General features: G+C 39.4%; 1 protein-coding gene across 8 annotated transcripts in view; it reads left to right on the plus strand.

The window, feature by feature from the left end:
* TAF1 (TATA-box binding protein associated factor 1) overlaps positions 1 to 2745 on the plus strand; it is a 71504-nt gene extending 68759 nt beyond the window's left edge. For 6 of the 8 annotated variants that reach the window (XM_070502032.1, XM_070502031.1, XM_070502033.1 and 3 more), the window contains one exon: positions 857 to 2745. In XM_070502032.1, coding sequence (XP_070358133.1) covers positions 857 to 1079 — 223 coding nt within the window. In that variant the 3' untranslated portion in view covers positions 1080 to 2745. Of the gene's footprint in view, positions 1 to 296; positions 451 to 856 lie in introns of those variants that run through there. The other 2 variants (XM_070502038.1, XM_070502040.1) reach the window with 1 other exon arrangement.
* Positions 2746 to 18051: the final 15306 nt, after the last annotated feature.

Here is an 18051-nt window from a genome sequence, read left to right on the forward strand (position 1 = left end):
GACTGTTAAATAAATCATGTTACAGCCGTACAATGGAATACCATGCAGCTATTAAAATGATGCTATAGATGTATGTTTATTGACATGGAAAGTTGTTATAATCATTAGTGAAAAAAGCAGATTCCTGAAAGAGTATGTAGAGTATTCCAATTTTGTAAATAAAAAATGTTTAAGCATCTAAGTGAAGTACATAGAAAAAAATTTGGAAGGTCATATATCAAGATTATCTCTGGGTGGTGGAGTTATTGGTGATTTTTTTCTTTTTTTCTGATGTATACTTTTTTTTTTTTTACCAGTGAACGTGCATTACTTGTGTGATTTTTTTTAAAGTAAAATTAAGAATAAACAAACAAACAAAAAATAAAGAGCACTCTGGCAGAAGTGTGAAGAATTAATTGGAGGAGAGCAAGACTGGAGGCATGAAGACTGATTTCGGTGGTGCAGGCCTGAGATAACAAAGGACTGAGCCAAGGCAGGCAGAGTAGGGATGGAAAGGAAGGGAGAGAGACAAGATATATTGAAGAGGATCTTCAGGACTGTTGACTAATTGGCTGTGTAGACGAGTGATGCTGTAAGTGGTAGCTGAAACCATGAGGCTGTCAGAGCATTTATGGTCTGTGTGTTGTTCAGGTATAGGAGAGTTTCTTTTCATTCAGGTTCTTGTGTATATGAAGTTGGCGAGTTGACGTTTTCGAACAGGATCATTTTTCTCTCAGGGATGTGTAGAACAGTCCAGAACCAGTCATTAGTGTCCAGGGGAGGTGAGATGGGCTGATCCCTTGGTGGTACCGAGAACGGGACTGGTCAGCTAGAGGATGGTGCCCGAGCTTGAGAGATGACATATTTCTCTTCTCAGTTATGGGAGCTATGAGGAGCCTGATCCCAAGTCGAACACCCAAGACACAAGCTTCAGCAGCATCGGTGGGTATGAGGTATCAGAGGAGGAAGAAGATGAGGAGGAGGAAGAGCAGCGCTCTGGGCCGAGCGTACTAAGCCAGGTCCACCTGTCAGAGGACGAGGAGGACAGTGAGGATTTCCACTCGATTGGTGGGGACAGTGACTTGGACTCTGATGAATGAGGCTTCCTTTGGGCCTGCTTGGTCAGCCTTCCCTGTTCTCCAGCCTAGGTGGTTCACCTTTCCCCAATTTGTTTATATTTGTACAGTGTCTGATCTTTAAGTCACCAGATTAATTAACACCTTAGCCTTTAAAAAATAGCAAGTAAATGACAAATCGCCTCTCCTGATCTTCCTGGGGCAGTGTCACCCTTTGATTTAAAACCAAGCAACCCCCTTCCCCCTACCACTAACAAAAAGAGCAGTCTCCTCCTTCTCCAGTACCTTCCTTTAACTCTATTTATTGCTCTTAGTATCATTTTTCCCTGGGGCAGGAGGAGAAATTATGAAAGGACTAATAACTTTATGTCCTCTTGATGTATTAGAAATTTTCCAAGCATGGTATCATCTCAGTTTTCTAATTTGCAGGCTGGAACAGGTGACAGCCCCCATGCTGGGACAGAGAATTGAGTTCTGGTGGACTCTGTGCCATGCTAAAAACAAACGTATTGGACAAACTGCCCGTTATTTATTATTTATTTAATTATACAATGCCTTGTTCCTAAATGGATTTGAGGCAAATGACTATAAATCTTTGAAACAGCCTATATATCAGAAATGATATGTTGCCATGTAAATGTGTTCTGTCCCTGCCCCCCAGGGGAAATGGTAGGAAAATGGTAAGTTCCTTAGGGCAAAGACTGTGTCTTCCGTTTCTTTTCATGCTTAGGATATGGTTCTGTGCGTAATAGGTACTCGAGAAATGTTCCTAGAATCATAAAATCCTCAACAGATTTGTTATTGAGCATCTGCTCCATGATAAGCACTCTATCAAATCCTTGGGATGCAAAGGTAAATGAGACACATTACTTTTACCCAAAGAGCTCACCATCAAGTTGGGGGAGGGGAAGTGGAATTCAAAACATGTTAATGAATTCTTACAGTACTGTGAGATAAGTGCAATTAAGAAGCTAGAAATAAAGTATAGGGGGAAATAGAGGAGTGATCATGTCTGAAAAAGTCAGGAAAGTCTTCCTAGAGGTAATTTTTAAGCTGATTGTTGAAGAATTAGTAGGAGCTTGCCAGATGGAAAAGTCCAGGCAGAGTATAACATGAAGCGAAAGGCCAAAGTCTAGCAATGGCAGAGTGTGTTCCTAGTTTGTTTGTTTGTTTGTTTGTACCTGCCTTGTTCCAGAAAGGATTTAAGGTGGTTTATGTTCCAGTCCTTTAATGCTGGAATGACTAGAGATGAGACTGAAAGATGGGCAGGAGGCATATTATCAAGAGCTCTGAGTTTGATGCTAATGAATGTGCGTTTCGTATTACGGGAAATGAGGAGCTCTGGTGGGGTGGTAGAATCTGATTTGTGTTTTAGAAATTTTCTGTATATTGAGTGAAGAAAGAAATTGAAGAATCATATGTAACAGACAAGTGTGATCCCATTTTTGTAAAAGACGAAACTGTGTGTGTATATTTATACATGTTTATATATACTTGTATATGCAAAGGAGAAGGTGTAAGAGGAATACGCTAAACTGTTCCCAGTGACAACCTCCAGGGATTGGGATTGGAGGGGAGGGGGCTGTATGGCTAATATGTATACTGGGTGGGTTATTGTGCTTTTATTTCTGTATTGTTTGAATTTTTTTACATGTATTATTTTTGTAATAAAAACTTTTTTAAAAATCCCAGCAGTAGTGTGGAGAATGGTTTGTTTGGAGGGGAGCAAATCTAGTTCAAGTAAGGGGGTAAAGGAGCCCAAACTAGGGCTATGGCATTAAGATGGGGAGGAAGGAGATGAATTTGAGTGATCTTTAGGGCGTAGAATCAACGGGACTTGATGACCAGTTGGCCTTTGGGGGTGGAGAAGGAGGAACAGAAAGTGGCTTCCAGAATTTTGTTTTGGGAGATTGAGTGTACATGGTACTCATTCATTCATTCAACATTTATCAAGCCACCTATTTTTATCAAGCAGTCTGTCTGCTAGATGCTGATACAGAAGTAAGATAAGAGTTTCTGATTGCAGGGAACTTAAGGTCGAGAATGGGAGATAGACATGTAAACAAATAAGTTCAATAAAAAATCATTGCAGTAAATATCTACAAGGTTCTGTGGTGAGAGGAGGGAATTACCAACTCTGCTTATGGAGTACGGATGGAAAGGCTTCACAGAGGAGACCTTTCAGATAGATCATGAAGAGTAGGGGGGAGTTTGCCAGACAGTCACGGGGAGGCAAGGGGAGGAGAGCATTCTAGGCAGAGGAAACAGAATGCTTAGAAACATGAAACTACTTGGTCTGTTCATGGAACAAGTAGTTCTGGATGGGCAGAATATAGAAAACTTAGGTATTATAGGGATTACAAGGCTCAGTATCAAATGCTCATTTTAGAGAGATGTCTGGCGAAATGTGAAAATGGATGGACTGGGGAGGGGGTGATGCCAGATGAGAGATGATGGAGACTTAAACTGACTGAGGCATTGGCAGTAGGGATGGAAGGAGAAATACATCTTGGTGACTGATTGGATAGTGGAAGGTGAAAAAAAGAGTGGAACCTAGGTTTCTGACTTAGGTGACTGGGTAAATGGAGATGCCATTCATTGAACAGGTTGACAGTGGAAGGTAGGAGAAATAGCTAAGTTCTGTTGGAAGCATGTTAAGTTTAAAATATGATAGGTAGAAAGCTGAGGATTTGTACAACCATGGGAGTAGGTGAGATCACCCAGGAAGCAGGGGTAGAGTCAGAAGAACATGGAGGACAGATTCCTGGTGAAGAACAATATTTAGGGGTGGTCAGAAATAGAAGGAAAACCTGAAGAGTGATATTTCTCAAACCAAGTAAGGAGTTTTAAGGGGGGGGCCGGGGGAGAGACAACGTATATACCATATAGAGGTAACGTAAAATGAAGCCTGAGCAAGAGCCTTGGGTTTGGTAACTAGGAGGTCGCTGGTGACCTTAGCTGGCAAAAGCAGTTTTAGAGGAGTGAGATTGAAAGCTAACCATCAACAGGGTGAGGAACAGAAGATGAGGAAGTGACAATAGAGATCATAGACTACTCAAGAAGTTGGGCTGTGAGGAACGAAAGAAGGAGAGTCTGAAGATGGAAGACAGTAAGAGTGCTTATATAGGCTTAGGGGAGAAAGCAGTAGAGAAGGAGGAGTTGGAAAAAAGCGAGGAATAGTTGTTAGAAAGACCTCTGTCTTTCCAGGAGGGAATGTTCGTTAGCATTGCTCACATTCCTTCCTGGAGAAGAAGAGATCTTTTCCCCTGAGATAGAGAAAAGGATGAATGTAGTTGCAGATCGGCATGTAGATAAGGGAGGGAGGCAGTCGGAGGAGTTCACACTTCATAGCTTCCGTTTCCTCAGTGAAATCGGTAAGATCGTCCTTGTGAGAAAAGTGAAAATGAGATAGGAGCTTGAATAACAGTGTTGAACTCCTGAGGGAGATAAAAGAAAAACTGGAAACCAGTAGCAATGTCCATCAGTAGCAGAGAGAGGGTGAATTATGGTACAGTGAAAGAAATACGCAACTGTTAAGAATGAGGAAAATCGGTGTGTGCTAAAATGGAAAATATTCTTGAAAAACAAGTCAGAATAGTAGACAGTGTTTGATTTTGTTTGAGGAGGAGATGCAGGGGATATAAATCCGTGTTGCATACTCACAGAAAAGATTTGGCAAGATGCACTTCGAACCGTTAACACCTCTAGGAGTGAGATAGAGTAGGGGAGGGCTCATTCTTTTCACTGTAAACCATTCTATTAATGTTTAAGTGTTTGTTTTCTTTTCTTTTTAATGGTCACTGAGGGAAATGGGAGCTGCAGCTGACTAGGGATCCATAAAAGGATTGCTGGGTGTTGAATATATAAATGAGGTTAAAGACTGTTAATTTGAAATGGTACCAATTTATTGTGTGATTTTTCTCCAAACATACTTAGCAACACAGTTGTCAGGATGTAGAAGCAGAAAAGGTCAAGCAGTTTGGGGTGAAGACCTGGATTTGAGAGAGAGATTGGTGGATCTCCTTTCAATAACCATTTCTTGACTACTGTGCACCAAGCACTGTGCTGGGTGCTGTGAATACAGTGTTGGAGATGGACAAGTCCACACCAGAGTGTGATAAATGAAATGATAAAAACAATGTCTTATGAAGGTTCAGAGGAGAACATGTAACCCCAACTCTGGAACTAGGGGAGACAGCTCTTCCAGAGATGACTAGTATGAGTGAGCCAGGCAAAGAAGGCTTTGGGAGTAGGGAATGGGCATCATGCCAGGCAGAGAAAACAGCTTGTGCAAAGAGCATGTGACTGTAAATAGGGATGATTAGAGCATGGTGTACGCGAAGGGGCTGGCAAGAGCTGAAACTAGAATTAGCCAGAGTCCAGATCATGAAGAGCTTTGTATGCTTTGCTAAAGAATTTGGACTTAATCCTAAAGGCAATTGGGATCTATTGAAGGACTTAGATTACTTTAGCAGCAGTTTCGAATATGGATTGTAGAACAGGACTGGACATGGTTATGGGAGTCCTTTAGGCAAGATATGAGTCAGTTGTAAGGCAAGAACACTGAGCAGAAATTTGAGAGAAATTAGGAAGTAGAATCTACAAGTGACTGATTAAATGTGGGGGATATTTCAGTCAATTAGTCAATAAATATTGATTGAACCTAATGGGTGCCAGGCGTTATTCTAGGTACTCTGAATACAGCAGTGAACAAAACATCACCCTGTCCCTCAAAGAGCTTAGAATTTGGTGGGAGAAGCAGATAATAAACCAGTCAATAAGAGTGAGAAGTAGAGATTCTTGGGAAGATGGTGGTGTAGGAGGACTCTGAACTCATCCTCCCATGGGCACAACAAATTTATAACTATCCTTGGCATGTTTACCCCTGAAAGAGAACTGGAAACTGGATAAAAAGAACCCCCACAACAAGGGACAGTGCCGACTGAGGTGGAAGAGGCAGAAATTCCTTTCTGGAGAGGAAAAAGCCACATCCTAGCCACAGCGCTTCACAGCCAGGAGCAATCTTAAGGTATGAAGCTTTCCCTGGAGATATGGGGGATCTGAGCAGGAGATCTTTGCCACAATAAGCAGCTTTGGAATTCAGCATGACCAAGACGACTGTCATAATATCTGACTTTATTGGCTATTAACAACAATAGGGAATACACCCAGAAAAAGCTATGGAACCTAAGAGAAAGAAAACCCTGCTCTTAAAGGGCCCACAGGCAAATTCACCCTTTTCAGAAAGCAACCTAAAATCACCAGAAAGAAATGTTCATACTCCTTTGGTGAAAAGAGACTCACCTGGGCACATCTCAGCAAGGCAGGAGATGGCTGAGACCACCTCCCCAGGGACTAAGACATTGGTGGCAGCCATCCTTGTGACCTAGTGCAGGCATGCTGGCACAGATGCTGGCAGATGCCATTAGAAGTCTTCCCCTGGCCTGTTAGTGCAGGGGTCTGCCCCACCCACTAGAGCACCAATTTAATCCAGCTCAGCCAGGGCAAGCAGCCCAGCCTAGGGACTGGCCACACCCAACAGCCAGCCCTCAGGCAACTTGTGGGCCTGCATAGGCAGGGTGTGTGTTGAGGGGCAGGCCTGCATTGGCAGAGTGGGTGGGGCCTCTGCAGCAGGGCCAGTGGGCTTCAGTGAGTTGGGGCATGCGCACAGGGCAGGACTGCATTCATGGAGTGTGTGGCATGCAGATGGTGGGGCTTGTCAGCTGCAGCAGACTTGTGCTTCTCAAACAGTCACATAGGGGGTCAGCCACATCTTCCAATGCCTGAAAAAATTGGGTGCTCCCATGCCTGGGCCAGCCCCACTCAGCTACAATCCTGAGAAAGCTAACAGCCTTGTAGGCCAGAGGCCTACAGCTAGGCCTGAGCCTAGCAACCAGCCACACTGGAGGTCTACTCACTTAAAAGAAAAATTGCAGCAGGAATAGGCTATTAGAGCTTGCAGCCAACTGTGCTGGGGCTCTCCAATGCCTAATAAAGTGACTGAAGGGACCATAGCAACCATACACAGCTGAGCATTATAACCAGCTAACCAGGAGGACAGCCTAGCCTCCCTGTGCACCTGCAGCAAGAGCAGCCCTGACACAACAGAAGGACATACATAGCCCACACGGGACACTCCTGGAACATTTGGAACTGATGACGGGAGGGAGGCACACTGCTGGACCTCATAGGCATCTCTTACATAAGGCCACCTCTCCCAGATCAGGAGATGTAATTGATCTACCTAATACATAGATATAAACACAGAAAGAGGCAAAGTGAGGAGACAAAGGAATATGTTCCAAATAAGGGAACAGGACAAATCCTCAGAAAAAGAACTAAATGAAACAGAGATAAACAATCTACCTGATAAAGAGTACAAGCTAATAGTCATAAGCATGCTCACTGATCTTGGGAGAAGAATGGATGAATTCAGTGAGAACATTGACAAAGAATTGGAAAATATGAAAAAAAAAAGTCAGAACTGAAGAATACAATAATGGAAATGAAAAATTCACTAGAGGGAATCAATATCGGAGTAGATGATACAGAAGAACAGATCAGTAAGCTGAATGGAAGACTAGAGGAAATCACCCACACTGAACAGAAAACAAGAAAAAAGAATTTAAAAGAATGAGGACAGTCTAGGGGACCTCTGGGACAACATTGAGCACACTAACATCTGTATTATAGGTAGTCCAGAAAGAGAAGAGAGAGACAAGGGGGCATAGAATCTATTCAAAAAAAAAAAGCTGAAATCTTTCCTAACCTAAGGAAGTTAACAGATAACCAGGTACAGGAAGCACAGAGAGCACAAAACAAGATGAACCCAAAGAGGCCCACACCAAGACACATTATAATGAAAATGTCAAGAATTAAAGATAAAGAGAGAATCCTAAAAGCTGCAAGAGAAAGGCAGCAAGTTACATACAAAGGAAACTCCATAAGGCTATCAGCTGACTTCTCAGCAGAAACCTTATAGGCTAGATGGGAGTGGCACAATATATTTAAAGTGCTGAAAGGAAAACACCTACAGCCAAAAATACTCTACCCAGCAAGGTTATCATTCACAATGGAAGGAAAGATAAAGAGTTTTCCAGACAAGCAAAAACTAAATGAGTTTATCTCCAATAAACCAGCCTTACCAGAAATGCTAAAGGAACTTATTTAAGTGAAAAACAAAAGACCACGAATAGGAATAACAAAATTATCAAAAAAAAAAAAAACCCCACAAAATAATAAAATCACTGGTAAAGGCAGATATACTGTAAAGGTAGCATATCAACCACCTATGAAGGTAATATGAAGGTCAAAAGACAAAAGTACTAAAATTATCTATTTCCATGATAAGACAGTGATGGATACACATGCACAAAAAAGAGGTTACATATGATATCAAAAACATAGAATGTGAGAGAAGGGGAGTAAAAGTGTAGAGCTTCTAGCAAGAGGTCAAACTTAAGAGACCACCAACTGAATATAGATTGCTATGTATGTAGGTTATTATATATGAACCTCATGGTAATCACAAACCAGAAACCTATAATAAATACACAAAAAATTAAGAGAAAGGAGCCCAAATGTAATACTAAAGAAAGCCATCAAACCACAAGGGAAGAGAGCAAGAGAGGAAGAAAGGAACAGCAATGAACTAGTAAAACACCTAGAAAAAAAGTAACAAAATAGCAATAAGTACTACTTATCAATAGCTACTTTAAATGTCAATGAACTAAAAGGCATAGGGGTGGCCGATTGGATAAAAAAACAAGACCCATATATATGCTGCATACAAGAGACACACGTCAGACTTGGAAACTGGAAAAAGAAGAACAAAGCCCAAAATCAGTCAAAGGTAGGAAATAATAAAAATCAAAGCAGAAATAAAAGAAATATAGACTAAAAAAGAAAAAATTGCTGAAACGTGGAGCTGGTTCTTTGAAAAGATAAAATTGACAAACCTTTAGCTAGAATTACCAAGGAAAAAAGAGAAAAAGCTCAAATAAATAAAATCAGAAACAATAGAGAAATTACAACAGACACCTCAGAAATAGGAAAGGTTATAAGAAAATACTATGAAAAGCTATACACCAACAAATTGGATAATCTGGAAGACATGGATAAATTCTTAGAATCATACAACCTTCCAAACTGAATCAAGAAGAAATAGAGAATTTGAATAGACCAATCACCAGTAAAGAGATAGAAACGGTAATCGAAACCTCCCAAAAAATAAAAGTCTAAGACCAGATGGCTTCCCTGGTGAATTCTACCATTCAAAGAAGACTTAGTACCTATCCTTCTCAAACTCTTCCAGAAAATTGAAGAGGAGGGGAAACTTCCTAACTCATTCTCTGACCCTAACATTACCCTGATACCAAAACCAGACAAAGACAACACAAAAAAAGAAAATTACAGGCCAATATCACTGATGAACATCAATGGAAAAATCCTCAACAAAATACTAGCAAATCAAATACAATGATCATACACCATGATGAAGTGGGATTTATTCCAGGGATGCAGGGCTGGTTCAACAGCTGCAAATCAATCAACATGATACAGCACATTAAAAAAATTAAGAATAAAAATCACATGATCATCTCAATAGATGCAGAGAAAGCATTTGACAAGATACAGCATCCATTTATAATAAGAACTCTCACTAAAATGGGTATAGCAGGAAAATACCTCAGCATAATAAAGGGCATATATGACGACCCTGCAGCTAATATCATACTCAATGGAGAAAAACTGAAAGCTATCCCTCTAAGAACAGGAACCAGACAAGGATGCTCACTTTCATCACTCTCATTTAACATGGTATTGGGAGTCCTAGCCAGAGCAATTAGGCAAGAAAAAGAAATAAAAGGGATCCAAATTGGAAAGGAAGAGGTGAAACTGTCACTATTGCAGATGACATGATTTTATATGTATAAAACCCTAAAGAATCCACCAAAAAAACTTTTAGAAGTAATCAGTGAATACAGTAAAGTTGCAGGATACAAAATCAACATAAAAAACTTGTTGCAATTCTAACAATGAAGTAGCAGAAAGAGAAATTAAGAATACAATCTCATTTACAATCGCAAGAAAAAGAATAAAATACCTAGGAATAAATTTAACCAAAGAAGTGAAAGACCTGTACACTAAAAACTATAAAACATTATTGAAAGAAATTGAAGAAGGCACAAAGAAATGGAAATATCTTGGAATGGAAGAATTAATGTAGTTAAAATGTCCATACTTCTAAAGCAATCTACAGATTCAATGCAATCCCTATCAAAGTTCCAAGGACATGTTTCACAGAAATAGAACAAAGGATCCTAAAACTTATATGGAACAACAAAAGACGCCAAATAGCAAAAGGAACCCTGAGAAAAAAGAACAAAGCTGGAGGTATCACACTCCCTGATTTCAAAATATACTGCAAAGCTATAGTAATCAAAACAGCATGATACTGGCACAAAAACAGACACACAGATCAATGGAACAGGATTGACAGCCCAGAAATAAACCCACACATCTATGGACAGCTAATTTTCGACAAGGGAGCCAAGAACATACAATGGAGAAAGGAAAGTCAAAAAATGGTGTTGGGACAACTGGACAGCCACATGCAAAAGAATGAAAGTAGACCATTATCTTACACCATTTGCAGAAATTAACTCGAAACGGATTAAAGACTTGAATGTAAGACCTGAAACCATAAAAATTCTAGAAGAAAACATAGGCAGTACGCTCTTCAACATTAGTCTTATCAGCATATTTTTTTCAATTATTTTATTGAGGTTATTATGGTTTATAACATTGTGAAATTTCAAGTGTACATTACTGTTTATCAGTTTCTGTATAGGCTGCATCGTGCTCACCACCAGTAGTCTAAGTTTTATCCATCACCATGTATATGTGCCCCTTTACCCCTTTGCCCACTCCCCAACACCCCCTTCCCCTTCAGTAACCACTAATCTTTATCCTTTTGTTTGTTTATCTTCCACATATGAGTGAAATCATGCAGTGTTTGTCTTTCTCTGCCTGGCTTATTTCGCTTAACATTATACCCTCAAGTTCCATCCATGTTGCAAATGGGATGATGTTGTCTTTTTTATGGCTGAGTAGTATTCCATTGTATATATATATATACACGACACCTTCTTTATCCATTCATCAGTTGATGGGAACTTACGTTGCTTCCAGGCCTTGGCTATTGTGAATAATGCTGCAGTGAACATAGGGGTGCATAAGTCTCTTTGAATTGTTCATTTGAAGTTCTTTGGATAAATATCCAGTAGTGGGATAGCTGGATTGCATGGTATTTTGATTTTTAATTTTTAAAGAAATCTCCATACTGTTTTCCATAGTGGCTGCATCAGTTTACATTCCCACCAGCAGTGCATGAGGGTTCCCTTTTCTCCACATCCTCTCCAACATCTGTTATTTTTTGTCTTGGTAATTATAGCCATTCTGACAGGTGTAAGATGACAGCTCATTATAGTTTTATCTGCATTTCCCTAATAATTAGAGATATTAAACATCTTTTCATGTGTCTGTTTGCCATCTGTATATCTTCTTTGGAAAAACAGCTATTCATATCCTCTGCCCATGTTTTGATCCAGTTGTTTGTTTTTTGTTGTTGAGTTGTATGAGTTCTTTATATATTCTGGAGATTAGCCCATTGTCGAATATGACTTGAAAATATTTTCTGCCAGTTGATGGGTTGTCTTTTCATTTTGTTCATGGTTTCCTTTGCCTTGCAGAAGCTCTTTACTCTGGTGTAGTCCCATTTGTTTATTTTTTCTTTTATTTCCCATGCCTGGGTAGACATGGTATTCAAAAAGATGCTGCTACGACCAATGTCAAAGAGTGTACTGCCTATATTTTCTTCTAGGATTTTTATGGTTTCAGGTCTTACATTCAAATCTTTAATCCATTTTGAGTTAATTTTTGTGTAGGGTACAAGATAATGGTACTTTCATCCTTTTGCATGTGGCTGTCCAATTTTCTCAACACCATTTATTGAAGAGACTCTCCTTTCTCCTTTTTATGTTCTTGGCTCCTTTGTCGAAGATTAGCTGTCCACAGACGTGTGGTTTTATTTCTAGGCTGTCAATCCTGTTACATTGATCTGTGTGTCTGTTTTTGTGCCAGTACCATGTTGTTTTGATTACTATAGCTTTGCAGTATATTTTGAAATCAGGGATTATGATGCCTCCAACTTTGTTCTTTTTTCTCAGGATTGCTTTAGCTGTTTGGGGTCTTTCATTGTTCCATAAAAATTTTAGGATTCTTTGTTCTATTTCCGTGCAGAATGTCACTGGGACTCTGATTGGGGTTTCATTAAATCTGTAGATTGATTTAGGTAATATGGACATTGTAACTATGTTTATTCTTCCAATCTGTGGGTGTGGAATATCTTTCCATTTCTTTGTCATCTTCGATTTCTTGCAATAATGTCATAATTTTCAGTGTATAGGCCTTTCACCTGCTTGGTTAAATTTATCCCTAGATATTTTATTCTTTTTGTTGCAATTGTAAATTGGATTGTATTCTTGAGTTCTCTTTCTGCTAGTTCGTTACTAGTGTATCAAAATGCAATTGAGTTTTATAAGTTGATTTTGTACCCTGCCACTTTGTTGTAGTTGTTGATTATTTCTAATAGTTTTCTGATGAATTCTTTAGGGTTTTCTATATATAAAATTGTGTCATCTGCAAACAGCAAGAGTTTCACTTCTTCCTTGCCAATTTGGATACCTTTTATTTCTTTTTCTTGCCTAATTGCTCTGACCAAACCTCCAGTACTATGTTGATTAATAGTAGTGAGAGTGGGCACCCTTGTCTTGTTCCTGTTCTCAGAGGGATGGCTATCTGTTTTTCCCGATTGAGTGTGATGTTGGCTGTGGGTTTGTCATATATGGCCTTTATTATGTTGAAGTACTTTCCTTCTATCCCCATTTTATTGAGAGTTTTTATCATAAATGGATGTTGGATCTTGTCAAATGCTTTCTCTGCATCTATTGAGATGATCATGTGGTTTTTATTCCTCGTTTTGTTAATGTGGTATCACATTGATTGATTTGCAGATGTTGAACCATCCCTGCGCCCATGGTATAAATCCCACTTGATCATGGTGTATGATCCTTTATGTATTGCTGTATTCAGTTTGCCAATATTTTGTTGAGGATTTTTGCATCTATGTTCATCAATGATATTGGCCTGTAGTTTTCCTTCTTTGTTTTGTCCTTGTCTGGCTTTGGGATCAAGGTGATGTTGGCCTCATAGAATGAGTTAGGAAGCATTCTGTCTTCTTGAATTTTTTGGAATAGTTTGAGAAGGATAGGTATTAAATCTTCTTTGAATGTTTGGTAGAATTCTCCAGAGAAGCCATCTGGTCCTGGACTTTTGTTCTGGGGGAGGTTTTTGATTACTGTTTCAATCTCTTTACTGAAGATTGGTTTATTCAGATTCTCTATTTCTTCTTGATTCAGTTTCAGGAGGTTGTATGAGTCTAAGCATTTATCTGTTATCTTCTAGGTTATCCAATATAGTCTTTCATAGTATTCTCTTATAATCCTTTCTATGTCTCTGGTATCTGTTGTAATTTCTGCTCTTTCATTTCTAATGTTATTTATTTGAGCCTTCTCTCTTTTTCTTAGTGAGTCTGGCTAAGGGTGTGTCGATTTTGTTTGTCTTCTCAAAGAAATAGCTCTTAGTGTCATTCATCCTTTCTACTGTTTTTTTTTCAGTCTCTGTTTCATTTATTTCTGCTTTAGTTTTTATTATTTCCCTCCTCCTACCTACTTTGGGCTTCATTTGTTCTTCTTTTTCTAGTTCTGTTAGGTGTAGTTTAATATTACTTTTTGATATTTTTCTTATTTGTTGAGGTGGGCCTTTATTGCTATGAATTTTGCTCTTAGAAACTCTTTTGGTGCATCCCATAAGAGTTGGTATGATGTATTTTCATTTTCATTTGTCTCCAGGTAGTTTTTGATTTCTCCTTTGATTTCTTCATTGATCCAATGGTTATTCCGTAGCATGTCATTTAGTGTCCACATATTTGTGACTTTCCCAGCTTTTTTCTTGTAGTGGATTTCTAGTCTCATAGCTTTATGATTGGAAAAGATGCTTGATATGATTTCAATCTTCTTAAATTTATTGAGGCTTGCCTTATTTTCTAGCATATGGTCTATCTTTGAGAATATTCCATGTTCACTGGAGAAGAATGTGTATTATGCTGTTTTTGGATGGAATGTTTTATATATATCTGTTAAGTCCATCTGGTCTAGTTTTTCATTTAATTCCACTATTTCCTTGTTGACTTTCTGTCTGGATGATCTATCCACTGATGAAAGTGGGGTGTTGAGGTCCCCTACTATTATTGTGTCGCTGTTAATTTCTCTCTTTAGGTCTGTTAATAGTTGCTTTATGTATTTGGGTGCTCCTGTGTTAGGTGCATATATATTTATAAGTGTTATGTCTTCTTGGTGGAATCTCCCTTTTATCGTTATATACTCCCCCCCCCTTTGTCTCTCATTGCCTTTTTTATCTTGAAGTCTGCTTTGTCTGATATAAGTATGGCAACACTTTCTTTCTCTTGCTTGCTATTTGCTTGGAGTATCATCTTCCAGCCGTTCACTCTGAGCCTGTGTTTGTCTTTAGAGCTGAGATGTGTTTCCTGGAGGCAGCATATTGTTGCCTCTTGTTTTTTAATCCATCCAGCCACTCTGTGTCTTTCGATTGAAGAATTCAATCCATTGAATTTAGTGTGATTATTGATATATGATGGCTTCATACTGCCATTTTATCTCTTGTTTTCCTGTTGTTCTATATTTCCATGGTTTCCCTTCCCTTGTATTTCTGACTGCCATTTCAGTTTGGTGCTTTACTGTGATGGTTTTCTCTATTTTCTCTTTATGTATGATTTGTGTCTCTGCTCTGATTTTTTGTTTAGTGGTTACCGTGAGGTTTGTATAAAAGATCTCATAGATGAGATAGTCCATTTTCTGGTAGCCTCTTATCTCCATTAGCCTAAGCAGGTTCCATCCTTTTCCTCTTCCTTATCAAAGTTATTGTTGTTACAAGTTATCATGTTTTGTGTTGCAAATTTGTGATTAAAATGAAGTGTTTATAGGGGCTGGCCCCGTGGCTGAGTGGTTAAGTTCGCGCACTCCGCTGCAGGTGGCCCAGTGTTTCGTTAGTTCGAATCCTGGGCGCGGACATGGCACTGCTCATCAGACCACACTGAGGCAGTGTCCCACATGCCACAACTAGAAGAACCCACAACGAAGAATACACAACTATGTACCGGGGGGCTTTGGGGAGAAAAAGGAAAAAAATAAAATCTTTAAAAAAAAAAATGAAGTGTTTATAGTTATTTTTGATGCTTTCCTTCCTTTTGACTTTTATGTTATAATTAGTGTTTGCTGACCTGTCCTGATAGAGTGCTTCAATTTTCTGATTTTGTCTGTCTATTTATCTCCTTTCTCACGGCTTTGTAAACCTTTGCCTTTTTGTTTCAGGTATGAGGGCATCCTTGATCATTTCTTGTAAGGGAAGTCTAGTTGCAATGAACTCCCTCAGCTTTTGTTTATCTGGAAAAGCTCTTATTTCTCTGTCATATCTGAAGGATAGTTTTGTTGGATAGAGTATTCTTGGCTGGAATTTTTTGTCTTATAGTATTTTGAATATATCATTCAAATCTCTCCTAGCTTGTTAGGTTTCTGCTGAGAAATCTGCTGAAAGCCTGCTAGGGTCTCCTTGTAGATTATTCTCTTCTGCCTTGCTGCCCTTAATATTTTTTCTTTGTTGTTGACTTTTGCTGGTTTTACTATTATGTACCTTTGAGAAGATCTTTTTGCACCGATGTAATTAGGAGTTCTGTTTGCTTCATATACTTGTAAGTCCAGTTTCTTCCTCAGGTTTGGGAAGTTCTCAGCTATTCTTTCTTTCAACATGTTCTCTGTTCCTTTCTCCCTCTGGAATACCTATAATTCTTATGTTGCATTTCATAATTGAGTTGGCTATTTCTTGAAGAATTTCTTCATTTTTTTTAAGTCTTAGTTCTCTCTCCTCCTCCACCTGAAGTATTTCTCTATTTCTGTATTCTAAATCACTAATTCTGTCCTCCGTAATGTCAAAGCTCTGTTTTTTTAAAGTTTCTAGATTGTTTTCTTATCTCATTCATTGTGTTCTTCATCTCCAGAATTTCTGTTTGGTTTTTCTTTAGAGTTTCAATCTCTTTGGTGAAGAATTCCTTCTGCTCATTAGTTTTATTCCTGCATTCACTGAACTGTCTTTCCAAGTTTTCTTGTAACTTGTTGAGTTTCTTTATGACAACCAATTTGAATTCTCTGTCATTTAGATTGTAAATTTCTGTGAGTTCAGGATTAGTTTCTTGAGGCTTGTCATTTTTCTTCTATTCTAGAGTATTAGCATAGTTCTTGTTTGATGAAGTGATCCTTACCAGTGCATAGTGGTAGTATCAGGTCGCAGGTTCCACCTGCCACTACTGAGGGGGAGCTGGAACTGTGTTTTCTGAACCTCCCGCATCTGCTGAAAGTTGTGCCAATAGGGCTTGTCTGTGTTTGCCCCCTGGCCGCATCTGCTTGGTGGGTCACACAGACATGCACAGGCACTCAGGTGCAGAACCACTGCCTTGTCTTGGTACTGGCTGAGCTGGTGCACTTGGTGGTGGTGGGCTACTTTCTTTCATGCCCACGGGCCAGCTCTCTGCTCACAGATTGTTCACCTGAGCTGCTGTGCTTGATTGGGGTGCCCACACAGTGGCTGAGCTGCACCACTTGGTGTGGAGCATTCCCCTGGCTGGGCTGAAACTCTGAAAGCAAAAGTGTTTGCACACAGGCCTGCCTGCTCCCCCACCTCCTCTTACAGTTGCACACTGGCTGCTACATGGGGACCCGTGAGCTAGAGCTCTGCCACTTGGGAGGGGGAGGGGATCTGCTCACTGCCTTCTGCTGCTTCCTGGGGGTCCAGTAACCCCACCTTCAAATGTATGGCTATGTGGATCTCTCAGATATCCTATTGTGCTTTGTAGGGAATCCTCTATTGATTAATGAATGTCTGTTTGGTTGTAACTTAGGTGGGGAAAGACTAAGGGAACAGTTCACTCTGCCATGATGCTGACATCACTCAGCATATTTTCAAGCACCATGTCTGACCAGGGAAGGGGAACAATAGAAAAAGTAAACAAATGGGACTACATAAAACTAAAAAGCTTCTGCACAGCAAAGGAAACCATCAACAAAATGAAAAGGCAACCTAACAATTGAGAGAAGATATTTGCAAACCATATATCTGATAAGGGGTTACTATCCAAAATATATAAAGAACTCACACATCTCAACAACAAAAAAACAAACAACCCAATTTTTTAAATGAGCAAAATATCTGAATAGACATTTTTCCAAAGAAGACATACAGTTGACCAGCAGGCAAATGAAAAGATGTTCATCATCACTAATTAGTAGGGAAATGCAAATCAAAACTACAATGAGATATCACCTCATGCCTGTGAGAATGGCTCTGATTAACAAGGCAAGAAATAATAAGTGTTGGAGAGGATGTGGAGAGAAGGGAACTCTCATACACTGCTGGTGGGAATGCAAACTCACGCAGCCAACTCTGGAAAACAGTATGGAGATTCCTCAAAAAATTAATAGAACTAGCACATGATCCAGCTATTCCACTGCTGGATATTTATCCAAAGAACATGAAAACATGAATGTGTAAAGATGCATGCACCTCTATATTCATCATATTATTATTCACAATAGCCAAGACTTGGAAACAACCTAATTGCCCATCAGGGGATGAATGGATAAAAAAGATGTGGCATATATACACAATGGAGTACTACTCAGCCATAAAAAATGATGAAATCTTGCCATTTGCAACAACTTGGATGGACCTTGAGTGTATTATGCTCAGAAAAATAGTCAGAGGGAGAAAGTCAAATACTGTATGACCTCACTCATAAATAGAA

This window comes from Equus asinus, chromosome X, assembly GCF_041296235.1.
Source record: "Equus asinus isolate D_3611 breed Donkey chromosome X, EquAss-T2T_v2, whole genome shotgun sequence".
Taxonomy (NCBI): Eukaryota; Metazoa; Chordata; class Mammalia; order Perissodactyla; family Equidae; genus Equus; species Equus asinus.